Source organism: Pholcus phalangioides, unplaced genomic scaffold (assembly GCF_987345545.1).
Source record: "Pholcus phalangioides strain wild (caught in Gottingen) unplaced genomic scaffold, Ppha-v1.0 ptg000009l_1, whole genome shotgun sequence".
NCBI lineage: Eukaryota > Metazoa > Arthropoda > Arachnida > Araneae > Pholcidae > Pholcus > Pholcus phalangioides.
Genome location: NW_028301602.1, coordinates 17,542,327 through 17,569,160, shown reverse-complemented (window position 1 = coordinate 17,569,160; position 26,834 = coordinate 17,542,327). Strand labels below are relative to the sequence as shown.

Below are 26,834 nucleotides of genomic sequence, written 5' to 3'. Positions count from 1 at the left end.
TTTCATTCGCTCCTCAAAATTGGGAATGGCAGAAAATCAACTTCCTCCGACCACTACTGTGCGACGAACGGAGTTCGAACCTGGATCCTCGCGATGAGAGTCATAACGATGTTTACACGGCCACACAGAGCAGCCAACCGATTTACTGCACTTCTTCGAATTTAGAACGTGTTACGTCTATCCATTCATCCTTTTTGATCGTCCCTGTGTTTAGGAAACATACCATGGTATGCCCATGTGTTTAGGGACAGCTATGTGGCACATAATTTTCTAACGATGACGAAGTGATAAAATGACTCAAACTGATAGGAACATAGTTTGCGTGAGATCCGGAAATAAATTGAAATCTGTCATCAACTAAAATATTCTTTATGTACGTAATAACAGAAATAAAACAACAACACTAATGAATCACAACATGTATATTATTCTCTTAATGTTTTAAGAACAAAGAATTTCTTCAAAGACAGCTATTTCGAACTTCACTAAGAACAATGAAAATTGACGAATCCGGTGCAATTTTATTTGAAAAAAAAAAAAAATTCGGAGATTTTTTTTTTTTTTTTATTTGTTGAGCTCTAAAAACCGTATGAAAGGATTTAATACAATAAATTTTGATAATTAACCCCTATTTGACCAAGCATTGAAGAAATCAAAATTTTTCATGAAATTTCCGATCCATTCGTATTAAGAAAACACGATCTTAGAAAAAAACATAAAATTTATAGGACAGTTACACAGAAATGGCTGAAATACGCCATCTAAGAAAATCTTTTTCACACATTTTTTTTATCTCATCAAATGCAGTAAATGTCAAAAACACAGAAACATGTTTCCTCTAGTAAAAATATTTCAAGTATATCATGTTAAATGAATGAAAAAAGAGTAGAAAATTTCGTCAAAATAAAAAATATATAAAAAGAATTCAATTTGATTTAAATTACTTCAATTGATATTGATACAACAGTATATTTGCAATTTTAATTGTGAAATATCAAAGTAAGCTAAATAAGTGTTTATTGTTGAGCTGTGACCATTTGAAGCTGCTGTTTTATGCACAGGACGATGGTCACATATGGGAAATAACAATTGTACTGTTAACATAAAATACAAATTTAAATTGTATTGCTAAAAAGTGTTAGCTACCATTAATATAACGTACATACTATATTTATTTGACTACAGTCGAATCCCGTTTTAACGAATACCGTTGTAGCAAAAATCTCGTTTTAAGGAACACTTTTCTAATCCCGTTTACATAGGAACAATGCTATGTAACCTGGAATTTCTTTATAACGAAATTTCGTTACAATGAAGTGATTCCTCCGGTCTCTTGGAGTTCGTTATAACGGGATTCGACTGTATTACACATCTCGATTGTAAAACTTCAAAATTATCAACGTTAACTTAACGATTCAAATAGAAACAATGGAATTCTTCAATTGAATCGAGATAATCATCAATCTGTATTTTTAAAGTAAAGCTATCATTTCTCTTAGAAGATATCTTGTGAAAACGTATAAGGGTTCAGAAGAGAATTCATTACGTGAAACATTGAAAATTCTGTTGTTAAACATCTTGATAACATAAATATGGTTGTTATTCTCATGACAACAAGATTACCAATCAAACTGTTCCAGAAAAAAAAAATTGAATCTATAACATACGCAAGAAAATATGACGAATACAAAATTTTTTGATAAATAATAATTCTTTAAAAATTGTTAATTGATTCCTGAAATACGCAAATAAATGTATAAATAAAGCATATTAAATACGGTAAAACTTATACAGTATATAGGATTATATTAAGATAATATTTAAATTTACATGCAAAATATGGTTATTGAATTAAATACAAGTCATAGATAAAACATCAAATGAGCAGTCTAGTTTCAAAACTAGATAGATCCATTTTTTTTCCCCGATTTTCAGGCTATGTCATTTATTTTTAGTTTTCCTACAGAACTATCAGTAGGTGAAGTCATAACATTTGAGAGGAGCTAGATGCTATTTATTTTGCGGTGTGCAAGTAGCGGTTGGTTGTAAAACCAGATAAATAAAGAAATCAACTTTCAAAAGCAGATAGATCAGAATGCGCGTAGGCATAGATAGATCCATAGCTAGCTTGGTTGCAAAACCAGAATAGTTCCAAAAGAAAGAAAATTTTCTCTCTCAAAGTAACATTTATACAGAGCTAAAATTTTTTTGTTGAGACCCGTGTCTATCTAATACCGAAATTTGTAAAGAAAGAAAGAAGATGCAATTCTTCCATAAATAATACAATTAATTTTTTTTGTTTCTCGAAAAATTTTACGAAAGTGATCAATCTGGGTTTGAAACTAGACGGCTTAAGTAACGTTTGTTCATTTTACTAAGTTCACATAACTACACATACAATATATATCGAGTTTACGTATATTTTCAGTATATTTTTAGATTCATATGGTATACTAATATGTTTATAAATAAAGAAGAAACAAACTGTTCATCAGTATCAAAGTGAGCATTCGTTTCGAGATCATAAAGGAAATGAGGTAGTGAGCTCAGTGTCCGGTATAGAGTAAAATTAGAGTCACTGATCTGATGTATTTTAACATATTTCTGTATGTCCTTAAAGTCACTGAAAGGTTTAAAAGCAGCAGCTTATTGAGAGCATTTGAAAAATTCTACAGCTATAGAAACAAATAGCTTTTTTTCCGACATCTTTCGAGTTCTTTCTGCCAACCGGTTGCAGTTTTAATAATATTTTAAGTTAATGAAAACCCATGAAATTATCTAAAAAATATTCAAAGTTCTTGATATTGATTCTTTTGTAATGTAGAGTGTGCGAAATCGAAACATCAAAGTCAACATCATTGGAAAAGTCTACAGTGCACCAATGTGGCCAAGATCGTGAAGATGGAAGCTACGTAATGGACACGTATAAGAATGGATGACTCTCCATCTCTAGAGGAATAGAGGCTACACAGTGCAATATTTTCCCAACATGTTTTTGTTTGTCTGTCTAAGCGGTGGTTAACGAAGTATCAAAGCAAGAAACTAATTGGCTGACGGCTGTCGTGATCAATCTATGGTGTATTCCAAGAACTCTTTGCACCAGGGCCGAACATTCTCTTTGGATTCGCAGCAGAGAGGGAACACGACTTCATTCTTGGTGAACTTGGCGCACCTCTCGCAAAGGTCACGGATTGGTCCACCGTGCCTGCATTTGTTCTCGGCTGAGTTCGCGTGCCTGCCGTGGGCCTCCAGGTACTCGGACCACCTACTATATTTTGTCGGGTTCGCCCTGACCTGGACTGCTTCCACCATGAGGACAAGGAACAAGCAGACGAACATCATTTTCACCAGAGACATCTATAAAAGAAAAGGACGAAAATGTACAGTCAAACACGATTGTAACGACAACTTTAGTTATAACGAACGTCAATAATTGGAGGTCTGGGCTCACCTCATAGAGAATAATGTTAATGAATCTTTCTTATAACGGCAAATGCCGCGAACTCGAAGAAAATGACAAATTTTTCGTCGTTTTTTGCCATTTTTAATACCTGGCAATTTGGAAAAGGGAATTTTTAAGAAATTTGGCACTCCGACGTGCCTAATTAACATAACCCGTATACGGGACGTTGCTGTATTTTTCCATAATTTCGATTTTTCCTCTTTTACAAAAAATTTCAAGTTCCCTTTTTTAACAATTTTTCTTTGAGGTGAAATTTTCTTCAATTATTAATCTTTTCGGAAATCAGAGATGAAGGCATTTTGCGTAATTTCCAAATTGCGTAGAAATGAATATGAATGACTAAATATTCATCTCACTTATTTGTCTTGTTAATATTTTTTCTCAGTGAAATTCATCTTAAATCACTGTATATTTTCTAGTACCTTATTTCTCGCCGAGGGTTATTCGTTTGCCATATTTGGCGATTTCTCTGACAGCTGGTGACATTGTGATATTTTTAGCGAGAATTGGTGACATATCACCAGTTAACCTAATTTCTGGTTTTTCTCACGATCAAATGTGGGGGTCACTCCTAATCATTCTGAAATGGCAGCTTCTTATGTGTACAGCATTTAATTGCATCTGATTATATTTTTCGAAAATATATTTTCAGATATATAGTATCTGATTACCTTTTTTTCAAAAAAAGGTCTCGAAAATGGCAACCTTGGTTATAACGACAAAAACTCATGGAATCTTCGATGATCGAATTTACTCGATTGTTGTTAGAGAAAATTGACAAAAAAAAAAAAAAAAATTAACATGAATGCAGTCAAACTCGGTTATGATGATCTTGATTGTAACGACACCTCGGCTATAACGCCAACAATTTGTGGTGTGGACTGATCCCCCATAGAGAATAATAGTAATGAACCCCTTGCTTATAACGTCGATTAAAACACTAATAAAACCAGATACATCCCGCCTTGCATCTTTTGATAATTTCAAGGTGTTCCTAAGGGATGGATGCATCTTTCAACCATGAAAACAACACGAACTCGGATATAACGATACATTTTTCGACGTTATTGCTTCGGTTTTCCCAAAACATTCACGTAATTAGAGTTCATCACATTGAGGAAATATTTGTCTACTGTTCTATTATACTTAACGTTGAAAAAAAAATATTCATTAAATTTGTGACGTTTCGACTTGCTTATTCACATTACCTATATTTTCCGATGCTTTCCCGTAATATTTTGTCTCTTTCTGACCTTTCCTATCAGAAAACATGTGCAGTTTTACCAATGAAGATTATTTGATACATTATCTTTTTATTAGAATCGAGGATGAAGAAGGTAATAATTTATAAATTGTGTTGTAATGAATGTGGCTAAAAGCATAAATATTAATTTCACATAAATTGATATTTTTTATAGCTTGCCTTAGACGATCGCATTGATCCCTCAGGCACAACAGAAGTGGACCATTTATGTTGTACATGTGTCGTTGTGTTAGTTACTTTCTTGTATTTATTACTTACTTTTATGCATTTTGTGTGTGTGTGTGTGTGTGTGTGTGTGTGTGTTAATATAAATAATTTCAGTTTGTTTTCCCATTATCGATTTGTAAATTTTGCGTGTGTGTGTGTGTGAAATACATTTTAAATCACTGAAAACTTAGTGTAACACTATATTGCTAAAGGTTATTTATAAGCAATATTTTGTCATTTTTGGGACCATCGACATTATTTTTGGCGATAATTGGCGGTGTCTTGTACATTATGCCAATTTACTGTAGTTTTAACAATATGATCACATCCTAGTCATAATGAAATAACAACTTCATGCACAGTATTTGATTGCATCTGATTATATTTTTAGTCAAAGAAGGTCCTGAAAACGTCCACCTCGGTTATAATGACACAAGTTCGCGGGATCTTCGATGTCGTTATGACCGAGATATTTGTACCGTAATCATATTCGTAAACATTTTATAATATTCATTGCAATAAGCGCTCAAAATACACGGAAGAATACATGCTCAAATATACATACATACTCAAAATACATGAAGTGTTTCTTTTTTCGAAATTTAACAGAAACGAATTGGCAGCCTTGTATAGAATCTTATCTCGATGAGGAAGCCTGAGATCTGGCGTATAATGATTCGTTTCTGTAATTCGTCTATCTTTCGATATCTATTTCCGCGATCAACGGGTTTATTTACGGAAATATCCATTTATTTACTTTTTACCCCCACTACATAAAGCTTTTCATGGAAAGAGAAACGATATTGGAAATGGAAGCAGGGGAAAAAATGGTTGTTTATTTAGAAATGAGTTTAGAGCACGCACATATCACATTTCTCACTGGGCGACGACTATAAATACAAATACCAAAATAACTCTTCCCCCCCCCCCATAGTCAATACACATGGAATTTGCTTATTTTTTGAAACAGATTTTCATCGATCGAATCCCATGATGGTTTCGGAACCCACTTATATACTCACAAATGATGAACTTGGGAAATACTTTTCCGCACTGGTGAAGTAAAAGAAACTGAATATGCTTCTAATCATAGAAACTTGAAGGAAAAAAAAAAAACCTTCATTTTCAAACTCTAATTTTGCACTTAATTACAATAATCAGTGCCTCATCTCTTTTCGGTAGTGGAATCACGACATTTTATCCGATTACTTGAAACATGAGATACTCTCTTTCTTTTCTTAACGCTGATTATTTCTTCAGTGGTTGCGAAAATAAAAACTATCAGCTACGTTGATTATAGTAGCACCTATAAATATTGGAAAAGTGTTTTCGACTTCGAATAGAATCGATCACTGTATTTTATTTTCAATTTTCATGGTTCTTATAGTTTGTTCTTGTGATCGGGATTTATACTTCAATTCTATACTTAATTCTAGTTTAAATTTGTCGTAATATTGCTTGTCGATAAAGTAGGATCTGGAAATGGGATAAGATTTCGGTGAACGTAATAATGTGTCGTGATCTCGCCATTAATACATAGACGGACATATTTCTTTTTTTTTCGTTTTCACTACTTAGCAATCATCTCTTGCTTACGACTTTTTCATAAATTTTACATATACATGTAATCTAATTACTTTTTCATTCAATTAAAACTGGTGCGTTTGGACTTTATTTATACTGAATGGCACCCAGACATTAAAACATAGGTGTAAGTATCATTCCACATTCCAACGGTTCAATTAACCAATCAAATTAGGGCTTTTTTTTTTTGTAACGTAGAAAGTATCTCTAAGTTACTCCCGTTTTGGCCTGACACCAGTGCCGTCTTAAGACATGGGCCCACCCGGGCACGGCCCGGGGACCTCACGTGAAGAGGGCCTCACAAAAATGAGTTCTGATTGAAATTTTCAAGAATTAGTTTGGTAGGGCCTCAGAAAAATCAATTGGCCCGGGAGCCCATGGTACTCTTAAGACGGCCCTGCCTGACACTGGCCGCAAGAAGGATGGTGGTGATCAACCTTTGGTGAGTCCTACCTATTTTTGTGTATGTGTGGCATTCTGATAAGTGGCGTATTCTAATAGTTCACACATTACGATACATAATCAATTCTTTTATATTTGGGTCACATTTTTTATTAATTGATTGAATATAAATACGGCTCACGCGATTGAATATCTGTTTAAAATGTTTGTTTAATTATGTTTGATGAATGATATTTAATACATTGCGAAATGCTTAAAATTAGATTTAAAGTTTCGAATGCGGAGCAACGTCAATGTTTTCGAAGTATTTAATTATGTGTATGCATTTTTATTTTGATTTCAAATATGTTCGTGTCTCTCTCACGATCGCTCACTCGGCGTTCAAGCAAAAGTCACAAAGTCCACAAAAACATCTAAACTGACTTACTTTTCTTTCTTTCTTTGAAACCGAGCACAACTCCGGTCTATCGCCATGGGCAATTTACTACCGACTGAGTTGTTCCGGAAGTGTGCATGTGTACCTAACAGTCTGAGTACGTATTTAGTGTTGTGCGTGAATTTCAGTACTTCAGTGCTGCCATCTGTATTTTAGAAGTGAAAAAACGTACTATCGCAGTTGATTGAAAATTCCAGCTAATTATTTCATGATATGAGCAGTTATGAATCACGTACCAGTTATCTAAACATCAATAGATCTAATGTAGGGGTTATTTTTAATGTTTTTATAACGTAACTCAAACGAAACTGGACTTGTTAACTGCTTAAACAATGGGCGAAGATACGGGGGGGGGGGGAGGCATTGCTTCAAAGGTGGAGTCGATTGATCTAATGTATATGTGCATATATGAATTGACATCAACATCATTATGCCCCCTAGCAATAATGACCATGCCCCTCCAGACTTCGAAGTCTATCTCCGCCTATGGCTTGAACGCTGACGATATATGCTGTTTAACATATGGGTGGGGGTCAGAAGCAAAGGGATGCAAGTGACAAAATTTGCTAAATTGAGTTCAGTGTTTAAAGGTTCCTTTACACAACTTCTGACTACTGGCAAACGGACAGACCCATTCTATATACTAGGGTTGCTTTTTAGCGGCCACTAGTTTGACTACTACTACACATAATTTCCAATGCTATAATAGCTTTGAAGTTGATTTTCTCGAAACTCAATTTTGATCACTTGCATCCCTTTGCTTCTGACCTCCACGTGTATGGTTAAGTTTATTGTACTATCAAAAAGTTTGTCTATCTCCCTATGAAAGGAGTTTCTTGCTATAATTATGTCTCTGCTCTGTATGATTAAGTAAAGACCTAATCTTATGACCTAAGAAAAGTAATTACGTATACAATCAAGTGAGATCGGATGGATACCATCGACCGCTCAATACGCATGTTTTTTTTTTAATTTCACCAATAATTAAGCAAAATTATACGCTTTAAAAATTGATTACGTCACTCCCAAATCCATTGAACGTACACCAAACGAACAACTCGGTGTTTTCGAAGCTGATATAACAATGCTACTAACCCTCACAGAAATCGAGGAAGCTAAAGATGTTGCAAACCAGTTGTTTTTTTGTTTGCACTTTAAAATTTTTTCGTGGTAATTGTACCTAAAAATGAAAATGTTTTTGCTTTGATCAAGTTGCGTAATATCTGTGTTAATTTGATTTTTCCCGTTTAAATTAATGAAGTATCCCTAACAGTTATGAGATGGGTTTTTTCCAGTTCCGGTTTAGAAGTTTTCGAAGATTTACATGTTGCAAAATACGGCTTTTGATTATAATTCTACAACACAATTAACTTGATGAATGATGTCGATAACAGTTACAGATTTCAGGAGGAAGTCTAACAAATGGAAATCTAACAAAAGGGAAAGTAAATTTATTAAGACAGCGCGTGTTCATAAAACAGTGCGATAAAAATCAATTGCCGTCACAAGGAAATGAAAAATCTTCATTGCAAAATGTAGCATTTGATATGGAATGTGACCAGATGAATAATCAACTGAAGAAAACTGTATATAGCTCAACACTCTTGCTCGCTCCATTCGGATATGCAAAGAATCTAATTTACGGAGTACTAGACGAAGTACTCGGAATTGCTCGGGCTTTATGAGTGACGTGAATCTAAGATGGGTGACGTGATTTCAAAATTGAAACTGCGTAGAAATATTAATTTTTTGTAAAAAAAAAAAAAAAGAATTATAAATACCTTGCTTAGCACGCATAACTTCCACTGATAGCGAGAACGCAACAACGGCGACGTGAACCTAAGATGGGTCTCGTGTGAGCGCAACGTTCTAATATAAACACCCTGAGCAGGGTAGCAACTAGATGCTTGGTAACCCGGGGCAAGCGCGCGTTTTGACGCCCCCTTGTAATGTTGAAGGAGAGGTTTCAGAATGAAATTTGCGCCCCCTCGGACCCAGCACCCGGGGCACTAGATCCACCTGCTCCCCCCCCCCCCAAGTTGCGGCCCTGACACTGAGTGTGGACCCCGTGGGAGTAGGGTTACCAGACGTCCTCCTTAATATAGATGGCAGCATTGACGCAACACTTACTATAGTTCGTTTCAGGTTAACTTTGCAGTGGAAGGGAAGCTACGAGGGAACCGCATCACACGTTGCTATGACAACGAAAGCCTTTTAACCAATGTATCGATGCGCGGTCGCGGTAAGGTATAGTTTATTCTCACTGAGAAAAATCTTTTCACGTATAATGGTGACCATTTTTTTTTTCTAATTTAAAATTCTTAAACGAATAAAGATAGATTCAGAACAATATTTTTTCAGTATTTTCTTCAATCATTCAAAAAATTGAAATATTCTGCATAAATGATCATCGTAAGCATCCGATATATGGGAACTATATTTTGTGGCGAAGGAATACACTCTCTACCTTTCTCTGCACTGCAAAGTTAACCTGAAACGGACTATAGATACGCACTCAGACTGTTAGTCACACTTCCGGCACAACTCACTCGGTAGCCATGATGATATGCCGGAATTGTGCTTGGTTTGAAAGAAAGAAAGATGTGCTCCTTCTTAATGTCATTGCAAGCGTCCTCCTACGTTTCCAAAAGTGTGCCCTAACGTATTTTATAAATAGAAAAGTACTACATGAAGTATGTGAAATTATATATATATATATATATATAATGTTAGTTTCGTTATAGTTATCATTAAAAAAAATGTGAGTGTATATGTTACGGTAAACGTGATAAATCAGTAAATTTGATAAATTTCACTTTATTGTTTTTACTTGTGATTATGCATAATTGCCAAATGAAGTTCATAAGTTTCAGTTTATTTGTTTTGCCCTTACTTGATACGTACATCAAACGTACTTTGCCATAAAAATTGAATTAAATGAAAACAAGTGTGAAAAAGATGAAGCATAAGAATCATTATCAGTCTGGTAATGATGGCTTTCTTAACATGCATCAATATGCGCAAACAAAAACCAACATTATTTACCGAATTCATCATCCCAGGCTGAAGACACGCACATTTCCAGAAAATTCGAGTAATTTCATAAATGATTTATCACATTTACCAGTACGGCCAGGGAATTAATTATACATAATCACCGGCAAATGTTATAAATTCAAAATATATGACCAAAATCCTCTACTTGGTTTGAAATCATTCAATGCCCAACAAACACACCTTTCCGTCGAGGTTTTCAATATAATATTATACAACTTAAAAAAAAAACCATTTATACCCAAAAAGCAATTCATATATATTTGGCTCCATTATATTTTAATAAACTGTCAAAAAATTAAATAAAATATGAAAATGAATTGAGAGCTTTCAAAAAACTAATTATTAATTACATTAATGTTTTGCAACAATAAGAAGGTACTTCTCAGCCCCAGTGTACAGTGTTGCCACACCAAGGCCTCTGTAATATTTGTGTGTATTTGTATATTTTGTTTAGTGAGCCTGTTATTATATGAAAGTGTTTGCCACCACAGAAAAAATTATGTTTGTATACTCTGGACGGATCAAGCGATCCCTTGAGCAGAATATTGTATCAGAGGCAGGAACCGCAAACCCCCTCCCCCAGTCTGAAGCGGGATTGGAATAGTTAGGGAAAAATTTACTTTTTATAAAAAATTATGAAATATGCAAAATATGCCTTAAAATTGTGAAACTATGCTCTATCACATAGAAATATCGAAATATACAAAAAAAAAAAAAAAAAAATATGCAAAGAGAAATCCGAGTCCTAGTCATGTGTATTACCAGATCTTCCACTCACAAAAACGAAACCAACCGGGTCGTGGGCCTCCAAAGGATGAGAACCGCTGTGATATAGGACGTGTATATGGAAGCAATATTCGTGGAAATTAATGATAATCATACAGAAAATACAACTGTACCAATCAAAATCGAATATATGATCATAATCAGTGTGGTTTTTTTTATTCATAATTAGCTCTCGGAGAAACAATTAGGCTCTTTCACAACCCACAAGAGTAACCCTGAGTGATATATGGCCCGCAAGTATGAAGAAAATTCACGCACCCATGATGTAAGACTGGGGTGCAACACAACCTCCGGTCCGTAGACCAAATGCAGCCCGTGAAAGGTCTTCAGGTAGAAATGTATTAACACATGCAACACGATAAATATGTACATAGACTGACTGTTTGCCCTTATAAAAATACAAGCTTCGTATTTGGAATTCATATTCATCCGGAATATTGCCAATTACAGCAAAAAATATTGTCAAACCCATGTGAAGTTGCAATCACAGCCAAAAGAAGTTATTAAATTCAAGTAAAGGTGCCATTACAGACAAAAAATTGTCAAATACAAATAGAGTTATCCAAAAAATTGTCAAAGGCAAGTATTGCACCAAAAAAAGTATATAATTGACAAATATGTGAAATGAATATATTTATATATGATTATAGTTATTATATGATAGAGCCTTAAAAATTATCATAACATAATTTATAAGTCATGAAAATAAACTTATTTCGTTTCAATTAAGTCTCGTTGAAAATAAGGGAATATAAACTGGACATTTTATATAAAAAAGTTAGGACGGCTAAAATTATGGGAAAGTCCCGTAAAATACGGGTTTTATGTGGTCACCCTACATGCACAAGTCTCTCTTCCGCGAGCGGTAGAAATACCACATATTTAGCCCGCGGATTGAAAAGGGTTGTGCACCCCTTAGAGATTAGTAGAACTCCCTTAACGGACACTCCCCGTTAGCGGACACTTTTCGGATCCCCAGCCCCGTGGAATAGGGCTTTAATGTGGTTTCACTCCCCGTTAGCAGACACTCTCGATAGCGGACAGTAAAATAAGACTGATTTTTTTTCCAAACTAATTTGTGAATTTTTGTTCACAAATCGATAATTTATCATACTCAACGGTGATTATGCATAATCCCAAGCTGGTATTGGTAAATACAGTACGATAGTTTTTCGGTCAATTAATTACTTGATTAACTAAACATAACTATGGTCCAAGATGCCGATTCCGAATGGTAATGTCGGTTTTAGTTGTTGATACGTGTGAAGAAAGCCAACATAACTGATAATGTTGTTATGAGCATTTATTTCTTCTTCACACTTATTTTAATTTAATTTAATTTCTATTGCAAAATGCGTGTAGTGCAGGTACCATCATGGGCGGGTAAAAATAATTAACGGGTTTAACGAAGAGGAAAAAAAGGTTATAAATTTTTCCATATTTATCATACTTTGTTTCGGAATTATGCATAATCACTGGTAAGAGTGATAAAATGTAGTGAAATTTAATCAAAATTTCCTTATATATCAAGATGATTGATGATTATGCATAACCACCGGCGTATCTCATTTTTACAAACACAATAACATATACATTGGAACCAATTGCGTCGGAAGTATAACATCGTATAAATGTGAAAATCGTATAAATGAGATTATACTGTATATCGTACTCCCTTATAGCGGACACCCCCCCCCCAATTAGCGGACAAAAATGTTGGTCCCATGGGTGTCCGTTATCGAGAGATTCTACTGTAATAAATTTACGGTCTAATAGGGTCTAGCAGATGAAAGACGGCTTTACGGAGCCAATGACGAGACATACTTCGAATGAAATCACCTATGTACGGTCAATATATTTTTAGTCTCTCTCTCTTATTGCCAATAGTAAACTACTTGAGTGTGAAGTATAGTTACACATCGCTAGAGCAGTATTATTTCTCTCACAAAAAAGTTTTTGAAGTTTGCTGCTCCATTTCATGTTTAAATAGAAAAAAATCTTACTTTACAAGATCGTTTCATCGTCAGACAATCGCTTGAGAAAAAGTTCATAGCACTCAATCTTTTCGATAGCGGCCCTTCCTATTCAAAGACTACAACACGAACACTCTAGAGGAGAACGTTGCTGTCTTGCGACTGGAAACTTGCAGTGTAAATTGAACTATGTTTGGCTTCAACTTTCTTAGAGAATCACCAATAAATTAAGTAGGTTGATATCGATAAACTAGTTTTTACGAAGTGACAAAACTCAAATTTATATATAAACAACATGCAATAGAACAACAAAAGGCCACCCCTTTCTCACAAGATCATAAGAGATCTGACCCCCTTTATACAAGGATTTAGTCTGGTTTATTTTATGAACTCCCTTCACCCTAAGCATGAACTTTCTGGAAACGTTTGTACTCTTCTAAGAAGCCATTGGATGGACATCGAAACCACGTGATCAAAATTCTGTTGTTGTTTTTTCCTCCCACCATGTTGAAGGCATAAAAAAGGGGCGGTTTTCTCCATCCCTTTCGCAACGCGTCTGCGACAGTTGCAGAGCCCAGTCTAGGAACAAACACAAATGAGATCATCTTTTCCATCTTCATTTAAACGACGCGTGCATTATTTGTTCAGATTGAAACTATACAGCACTGATAGTGACAGCGATGGCAACGTCCGATTCAAACATGGTGATTTAGGTTATCCTATCGGATATTTGGTCAATTTCTAACCTCATCTGTCAATAGTTCAGTTGAAATATTAATTTAATCTCAATGGGTTTTTTTTCCCCCTCAAAGTCAGCAAGTTTTAGTAGATGAGCTAGAATCCTAGAGACCCAATTACTGAATTATTCATTCAATGCTTGAAGGATTTCGGAAGGACAACGCATATTATATCGACCTTTACTATACATGCGATAACCCATTGAACATTTAGGTTACTTTAAAAACACGTGAACATATTCATGGCAAACCCACTCGCCACAAGTAATATCCACTGTCCTCAAAACTTTCAACGGTTTTGGAATCTTTGCAAATGTCCTTTAAATACTACTCTCGGTCTCACTTTAGTTTCTCAAAACACCTTTAATATACTCGGTTAATTCCTACGATGCAGATCTCTAACTCAAGTTTAAACTGAACAATTAAAAGTCAACGCTGTAGAACTTCACCGAGTTACGTTCTCGTGACTGAAAGCACGTGGAATCTAAGCGATATCAGCGAATGTGTTTTCATGTGTTTTCCCAAAACACTTAGGGAATCTCGCGGGATAGTGTTACTAATGATATCGATCGAAGTAAAGAAAATTTTTCTTATAAAAAGGAAGGAGTTTCACTAAAAATAGATAATATATATATAAGCATATTATTTTCCCGTCTAAAAATAGGTTTTGGCTTACTTTTATGTTGGCTGCGATCTTTAACAGGGATAATCCTTCGGTATAAATATCCGAAAGTTCGCCCAAGAGCGAAGCTGCCGCACTGTACCATGCGGCATGACAACGGGTTGTTTTAAAGAAAGGCAGTTCAGATGTCTGCACTTACTTCATATACTGTAGTAGCCGAGCCCATGAGTCTAGCTTGTAAGAAAGAAATAAAAAAAAAATTTTGATCCGACGTCATTTTTTTTTTTGGAGATTATCTATACGTGGGATAAAGGAAAGTACGAAGAATTGATCCTTGATCGCTGAGTTAGGTGCCGTATCTTAAAAACGTGAAATATCATCTCTATCTCTTTCTTTTTTTTTTGCTTTAGTGTTAGATCTCACAGGTTAAAAATAATCTAAAGGAGGGAGGATGAGATAATAAAAAAATTATTAGAGACTCATCTTCCAAATCTCATCTCTTTTTTTAATCCTGATTTTCTCACGAAGACGTGTAGCTTACATTGCCCTTGTCGGTCGATACAAAAATATGTGTAATTTTGAAGATCATATCGATCTTTCAGAGCCTTTTTATCATGCTTTATTAACTGCATTGAAATGTATCATAAGATTTAAGAAGAAGAAAATGATCGATTAGGTTAAAACCTCGTTAGAACTAAAGTCATGATTCTGCAGAAAAATGTGAAACACGTGTTAGATATAAGATCGTACTCCAGGGGTTCTCAAACTGTGTGCTGCAGCACCCTGGTGCACTTCCATATTTTGTCAGGGGCCCCGCAGAGCGGTGACCAAGATTTTCCAAAAATATTCTTTATTAAACAGCTCTGGGGAGCCGGCAGAGCTCACGGATGAACATTGAATAGTGGAAAGAGGCGCCGCGGGTGGAGAAAGTTTGAGACCCCCCCCCCCCTGCTGTACTCAGTATTCGGATAGTATTATTGTTCAGAGGCTACGCAGGAGCCATAGGGTTCCCGCGCATCCCTCCTCCCTAAAGACGAAAGAAAATTGTAAAAATAATAATAAAAGTTGAAATATTGAAAAGAAAACACCATCCATTATATGCTCTTTTAATCAATTTCTGTCAATTGAAAATAATTTTTAAAGCTCGGTAACTTAAGATTTCTATGGAAAAAATTCGCTGCTCCCATCCGAAATCTAAAATCAACCAGTGAACACGCCCTACGCGTAGCGAGGAGATACGCATATTGGAACGCGTTCCCAGTACACGAGCGTTTTCGAAAGGAAACGATTTCGGGGGACTGGAACCTTGTCATTTGGGAGGCTCCTGGAGCCTGTATTATTGGTCAAAGTTGACATTAATGAAGACATAACATTAATTAAAAATAAAATACCACCTCCCTCTCCGAAGATAGGTCATGCGTACGCCCTTGTTGTTATTCCGGATCAAATCATGCCAATTAGATTATCGCTATGCGTAACTAAATCATGGCACTAAGACCTGTTGATCTGTATAAAGGAAATATATTTTGAGCAGGGCGTAGACAATGAAAATCCAATGTTTTATCACTCAAAATACGAAAAAAAAAATTGAAACACCAAACACAATTATTTCAAGGCTAATATAGTCTCGCCTTTAGTGGAAAATGAATTATTTTTTTTTGTAGTTTGAGCATTGGATTCTTCATTTTCTATACCTATCAGTATCATTGTCCTACTACTTGCAAGCCTTGACAAGCGAAGCAGATGCATACATCAACATGATGCATCTGGAAAAATCCACAGCCTTTGAAAACTTTCGGTTAAATCGAAAATCAAATGTCACTGAAGCTAAAAATCGATCTCAACCAACTCCAGACATTATTCTTCTGAATCAGGGTCTCTCCGATTATCTAGTACAGGAATTCCAGAACACGGTCTTCGACCTTTCAGACACGACGGGCCAAATTGAAATTTTTCACGAAGCCCGCAAGCCGCCAATTTATATTTAGAATTCTAGGATTGAATTCACATTCAAAAGGATTTGATGTAATGTACAATGGCGTCTTTACAGAAGTGTCAACAAGACTCCGATTGGAACAGGGGCCCCAAATGATTGAAGACTTATGTTTATTCTAAAATCATTTCTTTCACCAATTCAGGAGAACAGTTTTTAAAAAATTAATTCCTTAATTTATTCGGGAATTATTTTAAATGATTCTCTAATTCTTTTTTTCGGTAGTTCTGGAATTATTTTTCCCATTTATTCTGAAATTGTTTCTTTCTTTGATTCTTAAAATTATTTTTGTATCAAATGATAAATAACTTTTTTTTATTTTATGCAAAAATTGCCAAAGAGCCGTGAAACGCGTCGACCATTCGACCAATTGTCTTGAAAACGTGGCACTTTATGTATAAATTAAAACCAGGCAAAGTTTCTAATTTTTTGTGATGATAAATAACTTATTCCTCAATTATGGAATAATTTTTTCATGAATTATGAAACCGATTCTTCATCAATTTCAAAACAATTTTTTCATTAATTTGAATTTCCATCAATTCATAATAGCTGTGTAATTATTTTTTCTTACACTCTGAAATCGTTTCTTTTCTCATTACGACGTTTTTCGTTATTTCTGCTACTACTACTACTACTACTAAACCATACATGCACCTCGTCCACATTCCTCTGCGGAATTTCTAGCGAATTGGTGCATGTTAGAATGTGCGTGTACATGTTGTGAACCTAATGAGTTTATTTCTGGGTAATGCTTGTTCAGTGCTGCCATCTGCCATCAATTTTTCTAATGATGAGTGAAGTGTAATGATTGAATAATTGTATCGTTGTGTAGGCCTGTTCGTTATAATTTCTGTAGACCCTGTAATTATGTATACGTTTTAAATGCCGACTTTTCTTTATAAATATATGAAATCGGGGGCCTTCAAAAAGTGTTTGCCCCACCCCCACTACTTTTTTGTGATATTAATTTACCAAATCCACAACGTTACAGATGAATCTGGGAAACTTCGCACATCGGGTATTTATCTACCAAGGATTGGTGAAACATTGATGCAAATTTGGTAAAAAATTAATTATTGAAAAATTCCATCAACTCATTGAATTAATGTTACGACGAAAACATGTTTAATTTTTGTTCAAGGCGATCCAACAAAGTTCGTTACTCTTTTTGTTTCTTTTTTTTTTTAGCCAGGCAGTATACTAATAGTGGCATATTAACCTTTTAAGCGGTGCAGCAGAAATCACAACCACTAAACCCCCCTTCAAAATGCCATATTTTTTTTTAAATGAAGAAGTAGGCTTTCTTCCGATTTCCAGCAGGTGCAAACTAAGGGGTACAGAGAAAAGTGTTACATTGAGAAACGACTTTACAAAATATCTGGGTTTGTCTGCTAAAATAAGAGGCTTTTATCTTTTTCAGATCCAAGCATTCAATTTTTGGAATGTTTAAAAGTTATTTGCACTTCTGATAATCAAAAAATTCATTAAAAACATAAACGCCAGCAAATCTCTATTTTTCCTTTTTTTTTAATTTTCAATTTTTTTTGTAAAGAAATAATTTACTTTCTTCAAACTTTTTCAACAAAGATGATGCAGGGTATATTCATCTTAACATACAATTTTTTCCAGAATTTTATTGATAAATTTTATGTAATAAATCACACTTTTCCCAGAGGCACTTTTTCCTGGAAGCCATCTTAAAAACCCCTGAAAGTTCAACTTCACGTGCTGCCCTCTGACGAAAGCTCCCAAAGTTGATATTCATCATATTTCTAACTCAAAACGTACACAATCTTCTAAGTCGGGGCTTAATTGCCTGAGGTCAAAAGAAAAAAATTCTACAGCGAGAAAAAGCAACCCACACATTTGTGGTACCAGTGTCTGAAAATGTTAAGGAGGCGAGATATGTCGTTAATGATAAGGGTTAAAGAGGGATTTAGATTCATGAGAGTCATCGTTACACCTTGGAAGGCTCACGAGTTCATTAAACCCTTGAACGCGCAACCGGTACCTTCTGGACGGTTCGAACTCCGAGATGACGCCGTTCACTGAAGTCTTGACGCACCTCTTAAGTGCAAAAGAGCTTACTATTCTCGTATCCCAAATTGAACAAATCGATGGATACATATATATCCATTCGGCACATTTCCTCAAATACGCACATCACGTCAACACCGCTTTATCATAAAGATGGAATAGATTAGAAACTCCTAATCATACTCGTAAAAAAACGTAAAATATGACTCACATTGGGAAACGAACCTTAGACCTTCTCAGGTTCTCTCAAATTAGGCTCTCTCTCTCTCTCTCTCCATGTTGCTATTACATGAAAATAGGGGGGAGGGGGTGGAACGGATTATTGTAAAAATACGATTTTTTGGACCTTTCCGTTTTACTGCGAACTTTGTACACGTCGTATCTATTTTCTTTCTCTGACGTGACCCTTCGTTCGCAATTGGTTTCGAGTCGTAGGTCACTGGTAATCATCGAATAGCCGATGCTTTGACCAGCGATTATCTTTTTTGCCTGAAAAAAATAACTTTTTTTTCTCCCAAAAGGCTTTTACAATCAGTCTACAGCTTGTTCTGGGAATAAACTTAAAAGATACAGGAGAAGAGAAAATATATTTACGAAAAAAAAAACATGCTCTCCGTGCGAAAGAAAAGGATGATCGAAGGAAAGGTGTAATGACCGCTTCAAACCTTGCCTTGTTACCAGGCAGTAACATATTTCTAGGTGATGGTTGCAGAAAGAAAAAGTTTTAGTCTCATTAAATTTTTTTCCTCATAAATAATGCAACACATTTTACTGTAGTATAGTCATCCTTCTCATCGAAAAACACTCAAAACTATGACTTATTCTTATAATTTTCTACACTATCACGTGCTCCTGCGCATCCTTCGCAAACCCTATATATTTCGTTATAACATTTTTGATGGAAAAGACATTATGTGATGGAGAACTTGGCTTGGTTTCCATTCTTTTTCTTACTATCCATATTTGTTGGAAGCTTTTACCTTCTACAGCTCCTTGGCATCCGTTTATTTTCTTCCTGTATTGTCTACCGAATCTAAAAATAAAGGATAGAAGGAATGGCTGAGAGTCGATGAAGAAGATATACAAGACGAGTAAAAAGGTGATGCACTTTTATCCTCTTTTCTACCTAATCTGACAACCTTTTCTATTTCTTTTTCCTGTATATGTTTTCTACCGAAACCTTTTGTTCCTTTTTTTCCCTTCCTGTACCTCTTTTTCTACCGAACATATAAGCTAACTTTTTGTTCTTTTTTTTTCTTCCTTTGCCACTTTTCTACCAAATATAAACTAACCCCTTTTGTTCTTAATTTTTTTTTCTTCCTTTATTCATTCTCCACCGAATAAAAGCTAAACTTTTGTTTCTTTTTTTTCTTCCGGTATCTTTTTTCCTACCAAATATAAACTAACCTTTTATTCTTTTTTTTTCCTTCCTGCCTGTACCTCTTTCAAACAGAATATAAGCTAAACTTTTGTTTCTTTTTTTCCCCTTCTCCGATCTCTTTCTACGAAATATGGGCTTTTGTTCTTTTTTTCTGCTTTTGTATCTGTTTTCTACCAAAAATAAGCTAACCTTTCGTTCTTTTTTTTCCCTTCTCGTATCTCTTTCCACCGAATAAAGGCTTTTGTTCATTTTTTCTTTCTGTATTTTTTTTTTACAGGATACAAACTAACCTTTTGTTCCTTTTTTCCTCCCGTTTCTCTTTTCTCTACCGAATATAAACCAACCTTTTGCTCCTTTTTTTTTTAATTTTTCCATCTTTTTTCTACCAAATATAAGTTAACGTTTTCGTCCTTTTTTTTCCTCCTTGTGTCTCTTTTCTACTGAATATAAGATAACCTTTTGCTTTCCTTTCCCCGTACACTTTCTTTAATTGCATTTACGGTATTAGTCTTTCATTATGCTTCCCCTCCCCCTCTTGTATATCCCTTTCGTATCAAAAATTTATAACCTATCACTACTCTTTTTCCTCATGTCTTTTTTTCGAATATGCTGGGTCCTTTTTGAGTCCCCCCTTCCCCCTCACTGAATGTGAATATTTCAAATCGCTTTCTTCCTTGATATTATTTTTTTACGCAACAAATTTCATTACTCACTCCTTTTGATGACTACACATCAATTAGTATCAGGGTATGGGAATATATTAGAATTATATATGACTCATTTTACGGTAACCCGTCACTGAAACTCTTCACGAAAGTCATTTGATACTTGCATAGATTATATCCCTCAGGAATCAGGAAGTACCCCAGCTACTAGAAAGATCTAACTTCTCGCATATTAGAAGCTGAAGGCACGGGCAAGCCACCACACACAACACCCGAATCACTTAGACTTATATACTCTGGGTTTTTTTTTTTTTTGGTTTTTTTCATTAAGCTTGTTCTATTTCGAAAATTTCACAAATTTTGTCTTATATTTATTTTTAATATTTACTAACCATTTAATATTTTATACTTATTTCAGATATTATTGTAATTTCAATTTAACTGCTCATTTTTGCTGTAGTATCAATTTTATTTATTATTTGAAATTTTAATGTATATTTTAAACTAGTAAATTATTTTCATTAGTATAGGAACTTTTTAATTTACTCTCCGTTTCAACACTTTTATGCTTGCGTATTTTTGTTTCAAGTTTGTCTATTTTCTCACTGAATTGCTTGTTTTCCAGTCCAAGTAATGTGGCCTTTTGTGAGGTCATGTAAATAAATAAAATCTAAAATGAAATCATTTTGGATGGATATTTTTTATACTTATATATCTTCTCAATGTATTAGTCATCACCTGTGTTATTTTCTCCCCCTTATCCCTTTCTTACCCGATCAAACCCATCCCTCTCATATTTCAATCAGCATTCATTAATTTTCATCTCTTCAATCAACGCTTTCCATTTAATGAGAATTTTTTTATATTTGCTGTGCACTTTTTTTTTCCGTTTCACATCTCACATCCTTTCATCTATATTCACTGCTATATTTGTACTGTTTTCATTACCTCACTGAAACCCTGAATAAAAATATTTTCAACAATTTACGATTAAAAAAAAGGTCAAAGTTCCATTTTTCAATTTCTTGTTATTATAACTTCAGTATTATACTTATACTGTTTATCGCACAGTAGGACCCTGCAGCGGCATTTACAATATTTCATGTAACTTCATATTTGATATATTTCATTTGATCTTTTTATTGTATTGAAAAAAAATTTGAAAAATGTAATTTTTGCGATTTATGGCTTTATTTATTTCATTTAACCTTAAGAAATCTTAAAGATTCGTATTATCCGACCAATTTAAAACAAGCCCGGCTTCAGACATTGGCATATACTGTACATTGACGGTTTTTGGAAATGTCATATCATGTTTTAAATTGTAATAAATTCATTTTAATATATATAAAGAATAAAAAATGAAAACTTAAAGAAACTAACAATATGTTAATAGTCAATCCATCGTTTTTTTTATGTTTGAGGAATAGAAACGAAAAAACAGAGCTTTGATGGGGGAAAAACGAAAAAAAAATAACGTTTTGAATTACAAATTAGCATAATTGAAAACAATAGTAATTCAATTAAAACAATTCACTCACCTCCAAGGATATTCCGTCCACTCGTTCCTTATTAAGAGAAGAAGCAGGTCACGAGAACAAATCGTGTCGTATAGTGTTTAGTGTCATCATTCGGAACCGTATTTATATAGCTACATGTAAATAGCAATAAGGGACTGTCTGGAAATACTGTCCTTCAACAATGATTCACCATGAATTCAGAAGAAAAAAAAAAGGAAAAAAGAGCGATTGTAATTCGAAAAATGATCGCAATGGATCACGTGTAATGAGAATGGACATGCAAAACACGAAAAAAAAAAAGAGGTATTTAACTCACTATTTCGCAAATGCGCGTTCCGATATTCGATCTGTGCCGAAGAATTAAAAACAAAACTGAAGTTAAAATTCATTTCTGTCATAATTAATTCGGAGAATCAACATTCGGAAGTACTTACAGAAATTTTCATGTTCATACCGATGGACATTCCTGCTGTATTCGTATGCTTTTCCTTAATAACCCTTTCATTCCCACCGTTCTAACATTCCCATGATCTAAAATTACTAGTAAATGGGTGCCCCCCCCCCCCCCAATTTTTGACCGCTTTTCCAATTCGTGACCGAATTGCGCATTTTTTCTTTTTTTTTATGATAACTGTTATTTATTTCAACAACTTATTTGAGAAGTTTCGAAAAATTGCATATAATTCACCATGTTTTGTGAAATTCCAATTGATTAACTTTGAATTAATGTATAAATTAATTAACTTAATTTTAGTTATATCATTTTTTTTTTAATTTCGGGAAACCTTATGTATCATATGACAAACAAAATCAAGAGTAAAGCTATTTTTTATTAAGTTTTCAGATCAAAAATCACGCAGGACTAAATTTCCAAAAATTTCATTTTTGAAAGTCATACAAGAATTTCTTTACAAACCAATTTTAAAAAAATACCATGGCAGTCATTAGACCTTTTAATTTCCAAAAATGTTCATTTCATACAAAAATTTGTATGAAAATTTAATTGGAAACAAAATTTTTAAATAAAACGTTGTTGCGCAAACGCAACGTCAGTCAAAAATGGAAGGAGAGATGTTGCTCATTTTTTCTTTTACATAATGTACAGGTAAATTTGAGAAAGAAGCGTAATGCTGTCGAATTATTATGGTGAATACAATATTCATCACTGAACACTAAATTTAACCCCTTTACGATCACGGACGTAATATTGCGTCCAAACGCCAGTGGAATAAATTCAAACAAGGTCTGTGTTTTCTTCCCTCTCTTCCCCATCGCGAAGATTCATAGTAACACTATCAAGTGAAGTTGCTTTTTCTTTCCCTCCTTTATTTCTCACTCTTTTATACCCCTGTAACTAATTTTTTTCCACACATATAATGTATCTTTCTACTATATACATGTAAGAACGAAAGAGAACTCGTAGGGTGAAGGTGAAAAGAGACTCAATCTTTCCTTTATGCTGCGTACATGTTCGGTTAAGAATGCTTCCATGCCTACCGAAGCTTTTTCGATCAGTGGAAATTAATTTGCATTTATGTGTAGATTTATCTATCGTATCAAATTCTGCTTAGAACACAGTTTACTAAAAAATTTTGTTTTGCTGTCCACTTCTTTTCAGGGAAATTTTTTTCGTCATCGCCCCTAACTCAAGTCAACCTAAATCAGCTTTTTTTTAACCTATGGGCCATGAAAATGATACATGTGGTTCGCAGTCATACTTTAAAACTTAATTCTGATTGAATGGAAATTATTCCATGGTATGCAGTTAATAATATTCACATAGGTTTCAATAATTAACAAGGCCAAATATTGTAAATTAGTGTTCCGCCTAATTTACAATATTTGGGTTTGAGAAATTTTTTAGTGGTCCTTGTGTTCAGAAAGATTGAGAAACGCTGATCTATAAGATCCTACATTATACCCAAAGCTTCTACCATCCCTCGGGCCATTCCATCACCCCCTCAGAAAGTGATATCGTCCACTTTGGGAAGCACTGGCAGAAGAGAGCAAATTTTCCAAACTCATATATTTGTCCCATTTCTCTTTCCTTCACAGAAAAGAAAAAAACTTCAGATCTCCTTTTAAAAAAACCCATAAGATTCTATGTTACATTCATAGCTTCCACCACCTTCGGTTTCAACACACCGTAGAGCCAGCGGTATGGCTCTTATGTTTGGGAACTTCAGCATAGTGTATCGATAGTTTCACGCAGGTAAAAAAAGATGGAAAACGGACTGTTGTTCTCTCTTATGGGTAGCACCCACAAATATAAAATGGTTCCGACGTCTCTGCAGTAGCACATTTCTCACTTAATGATAAAATTATTTATCTTATGGTCACATGGTTTGAAACAGAAAATGCTCGCAAGTCGAGAGGCGGCTATATACAATACATTGTTGAGTATGTATAGTTTTTGTTTGATTTCTTATTATATAAGGTGTCCCGAGGTACCAGGATTACAAACCTCTAGCAGAGGTAGGGAGCATATAGACGATTCTGAAGCACAAGCAACGAGTGGTCGGAAATGCTTTCCTGACGCGGTAGACAGAAAGCACCAGAGGTGAAAGGACAACACGTGAATTAATATGCATTTTAATAATAAATATACTGTTCATCAACAAAAGTAACAGAGGCCAAAGAAGTTATTCAAAGTGTCGTTCACGGCCTCACATCTACAACTCATGGAATTCTGAACATTCCATAAGATTCCGGGCATGTGCTGGACTTCCCTGCAATGCATGCTATCGGTTAATCAGTGATGTCAATAGAGGTGTGTTACACTAGTGTTTTGATATGCTCCCAGAAGTAATCGGGGCATGATATAGATCCGACGATTTAGCAAGCCGACGCATGAAACGTCTGGGACTCCCTCGTTCGTACAATGCCATCTACAGCGTCAGGAAACCATTTTTGACCTGCATTCATTTGTTGAGTGCAAGACGTCTAGGTGTATGTTATCCCTTCTAGAAGTAAAGAAGTTTGTAACCCTGGAACACTGAAACACCCTGTATAGAAGGAAAATAAAGTCGGGATGTTTTCAAGTCGATGAAAAACATGATGATGATATTGTATGGATAAAAATGACCTTTGAAATTATCGGACATTCGTTTGATTGAACGCGAACGTGAGAAAATGAGAACCGCTGACACGCGCGAGAAAGAAAACATTTTTTTTCTCCAATTTTTTCCTCCGTTAAATACTCGTAAATAAAAGATCAACAAAAACCGCTTTGCCCATTTCAAACACGTGTTTTAACACACGGAAGCAGGCCAGAAGAATGTCTCTTGTTGGACCTTATGACCGAAACAACTTTTGTTGATGATATTTTACATGCATATTATACAGTATACACGTTAATATCACGTTGAATACATAAACCAGCAGTTCTCAACTGTTGCTCCGCGGACCCCTTGAGGCTCTATGTGCACTTCCCAGGGGCTCCACGGTCACTCGAGGAAAATGGAATAAATCAGTAAATTTGATGAATAAACAAAACACGAGGCCTAAGGGGCTCCGTCTTAGAAATAATGTACCAAAAAGGGTTACACGAATCAAAAAAGCGTTGAGAACCGCTGACGTACACGAATAGAGAAAAATACGGAAATAGAGGAATATATATAATGCTAAGGGAACATACAGATAAGTATGTATCAGGCTATATATTATAACAAGAAATTAAAACTGGTGGGCCACTTTGAAGAAAGGTCATCCAACAGTGTGGCGTAAGTCATAACGATTGACAAAAAAACAATAGGTCATTTGCCCACGAGTGAACATTTTTTTTCTCTTTACTGATGGGCCAAAAACCCAAATCTGCAACTTGGGGGACGGGGGGGTAGGTGGGTCTGGTGCCTCGGACGCTGTACCAGAGGAGGTCCGAATTTCACCCTTTAACCTATCCTTCAATATTACATGCGCACTTACCCAGGCCGACAAAACATCTAACTGTAGTTGCAGCCCTGCAAAAACCCTCACCAGTTAACGTGTTAAAGAAAGGCTTGATTCCCACTCATACTCATAAAATATGGACACCCACGGCTGATCGAATTAGATGATACTGATTATCTGGTTGATTTCACTGGGACAAAAGCGGGACATTAAACTAATTTCCACGAAAGACGGCATTCAGGTCCGTCAGAGAACCTTCCCGAGAAACTTCCGGAAAGCAGGGCTGTCTTAACGCATGGCTATTCTGGTGGATAGAGACAATCATGTTAACAAAATTGCGGAGACGGACGGAGGGCTATTTTGGGAATTTGTGGCCCTACCCCAGATCTGTCTGGGTAGGGCATTATGGGACCCCAAGCAAAGTGTTTTTTGAGCCCCCCCCCCACTTGGCTAAAATGCCTGCTTACCAATTTACATTATAAATCTCGAAAATTTTTAACCAGACTGAAGTTTTGTGGGACCCCTCTGCTCTCTTAAAGCCCCGGCTGTGGCCAGTTGAGCCCTTGGAGGAGAAATAAGGGCTTATATTTCTTGTCAATGGTTGAGCCCATGTATTAAGCCAGCACTGCACTGAGGTATCAGGTATTGGTTTTATATTTTTCCAATATTTAAAACTCTAACTTTTCTTGAAAATCAATAATTATAAGGGGGTCAGCTGAAAGTCAAGAGATTGTCAAAAATCAAGGCCCGATTCCCGGATGATGTAGGGGCCAAAAAAATACATACACACACATACGCGGATTCATTGTGATAGGG

The 26,834-nt window shown here is 35.2% G+C and overlaps 1 protein-coding gene across 2 annotated transcripts; it reads right to left on the bottom strand.

The window, feature by feature from the left end:
- Positions 1 to 353: 353 nt before the first annotated feature.
- Positions 354 to 18,832, bottom strand: LOC149082151 (uncharacterized). 2 transcript variants are annotated; one of them, XM_089235665.1, is made up of 2 exons: positions 18,776 to 18,832; positions 354 to 3,357 (listed from the first exon to the last, which is right to left on the bottom strand). In XM_089235665.1, the coding sequence occupies exon 2, from the start codon at positions 3,355 to 3,357 to the stop codon at positions 3,067 to 3,069; it is 291 nt and encodes a 96-aa protein (XP_089091791.1). In that variant the 5' UTR covers positions 18,776 to 18,832; the 3' UTR covers positions 354 to 3,066. The 2 variants fall into 2 exon arrangements, with proteins under 2 accessions (XP_089091791.1, XP_089091790.1); XM_089235664.1 differs by lacking the exon at positions 18,776 to 18,832 and adding an exon at positions 13,203 to 13,531.
- Between the last annotated feature and the right edge of the window lie 8,002 nt (positions 18,833 to 26,834).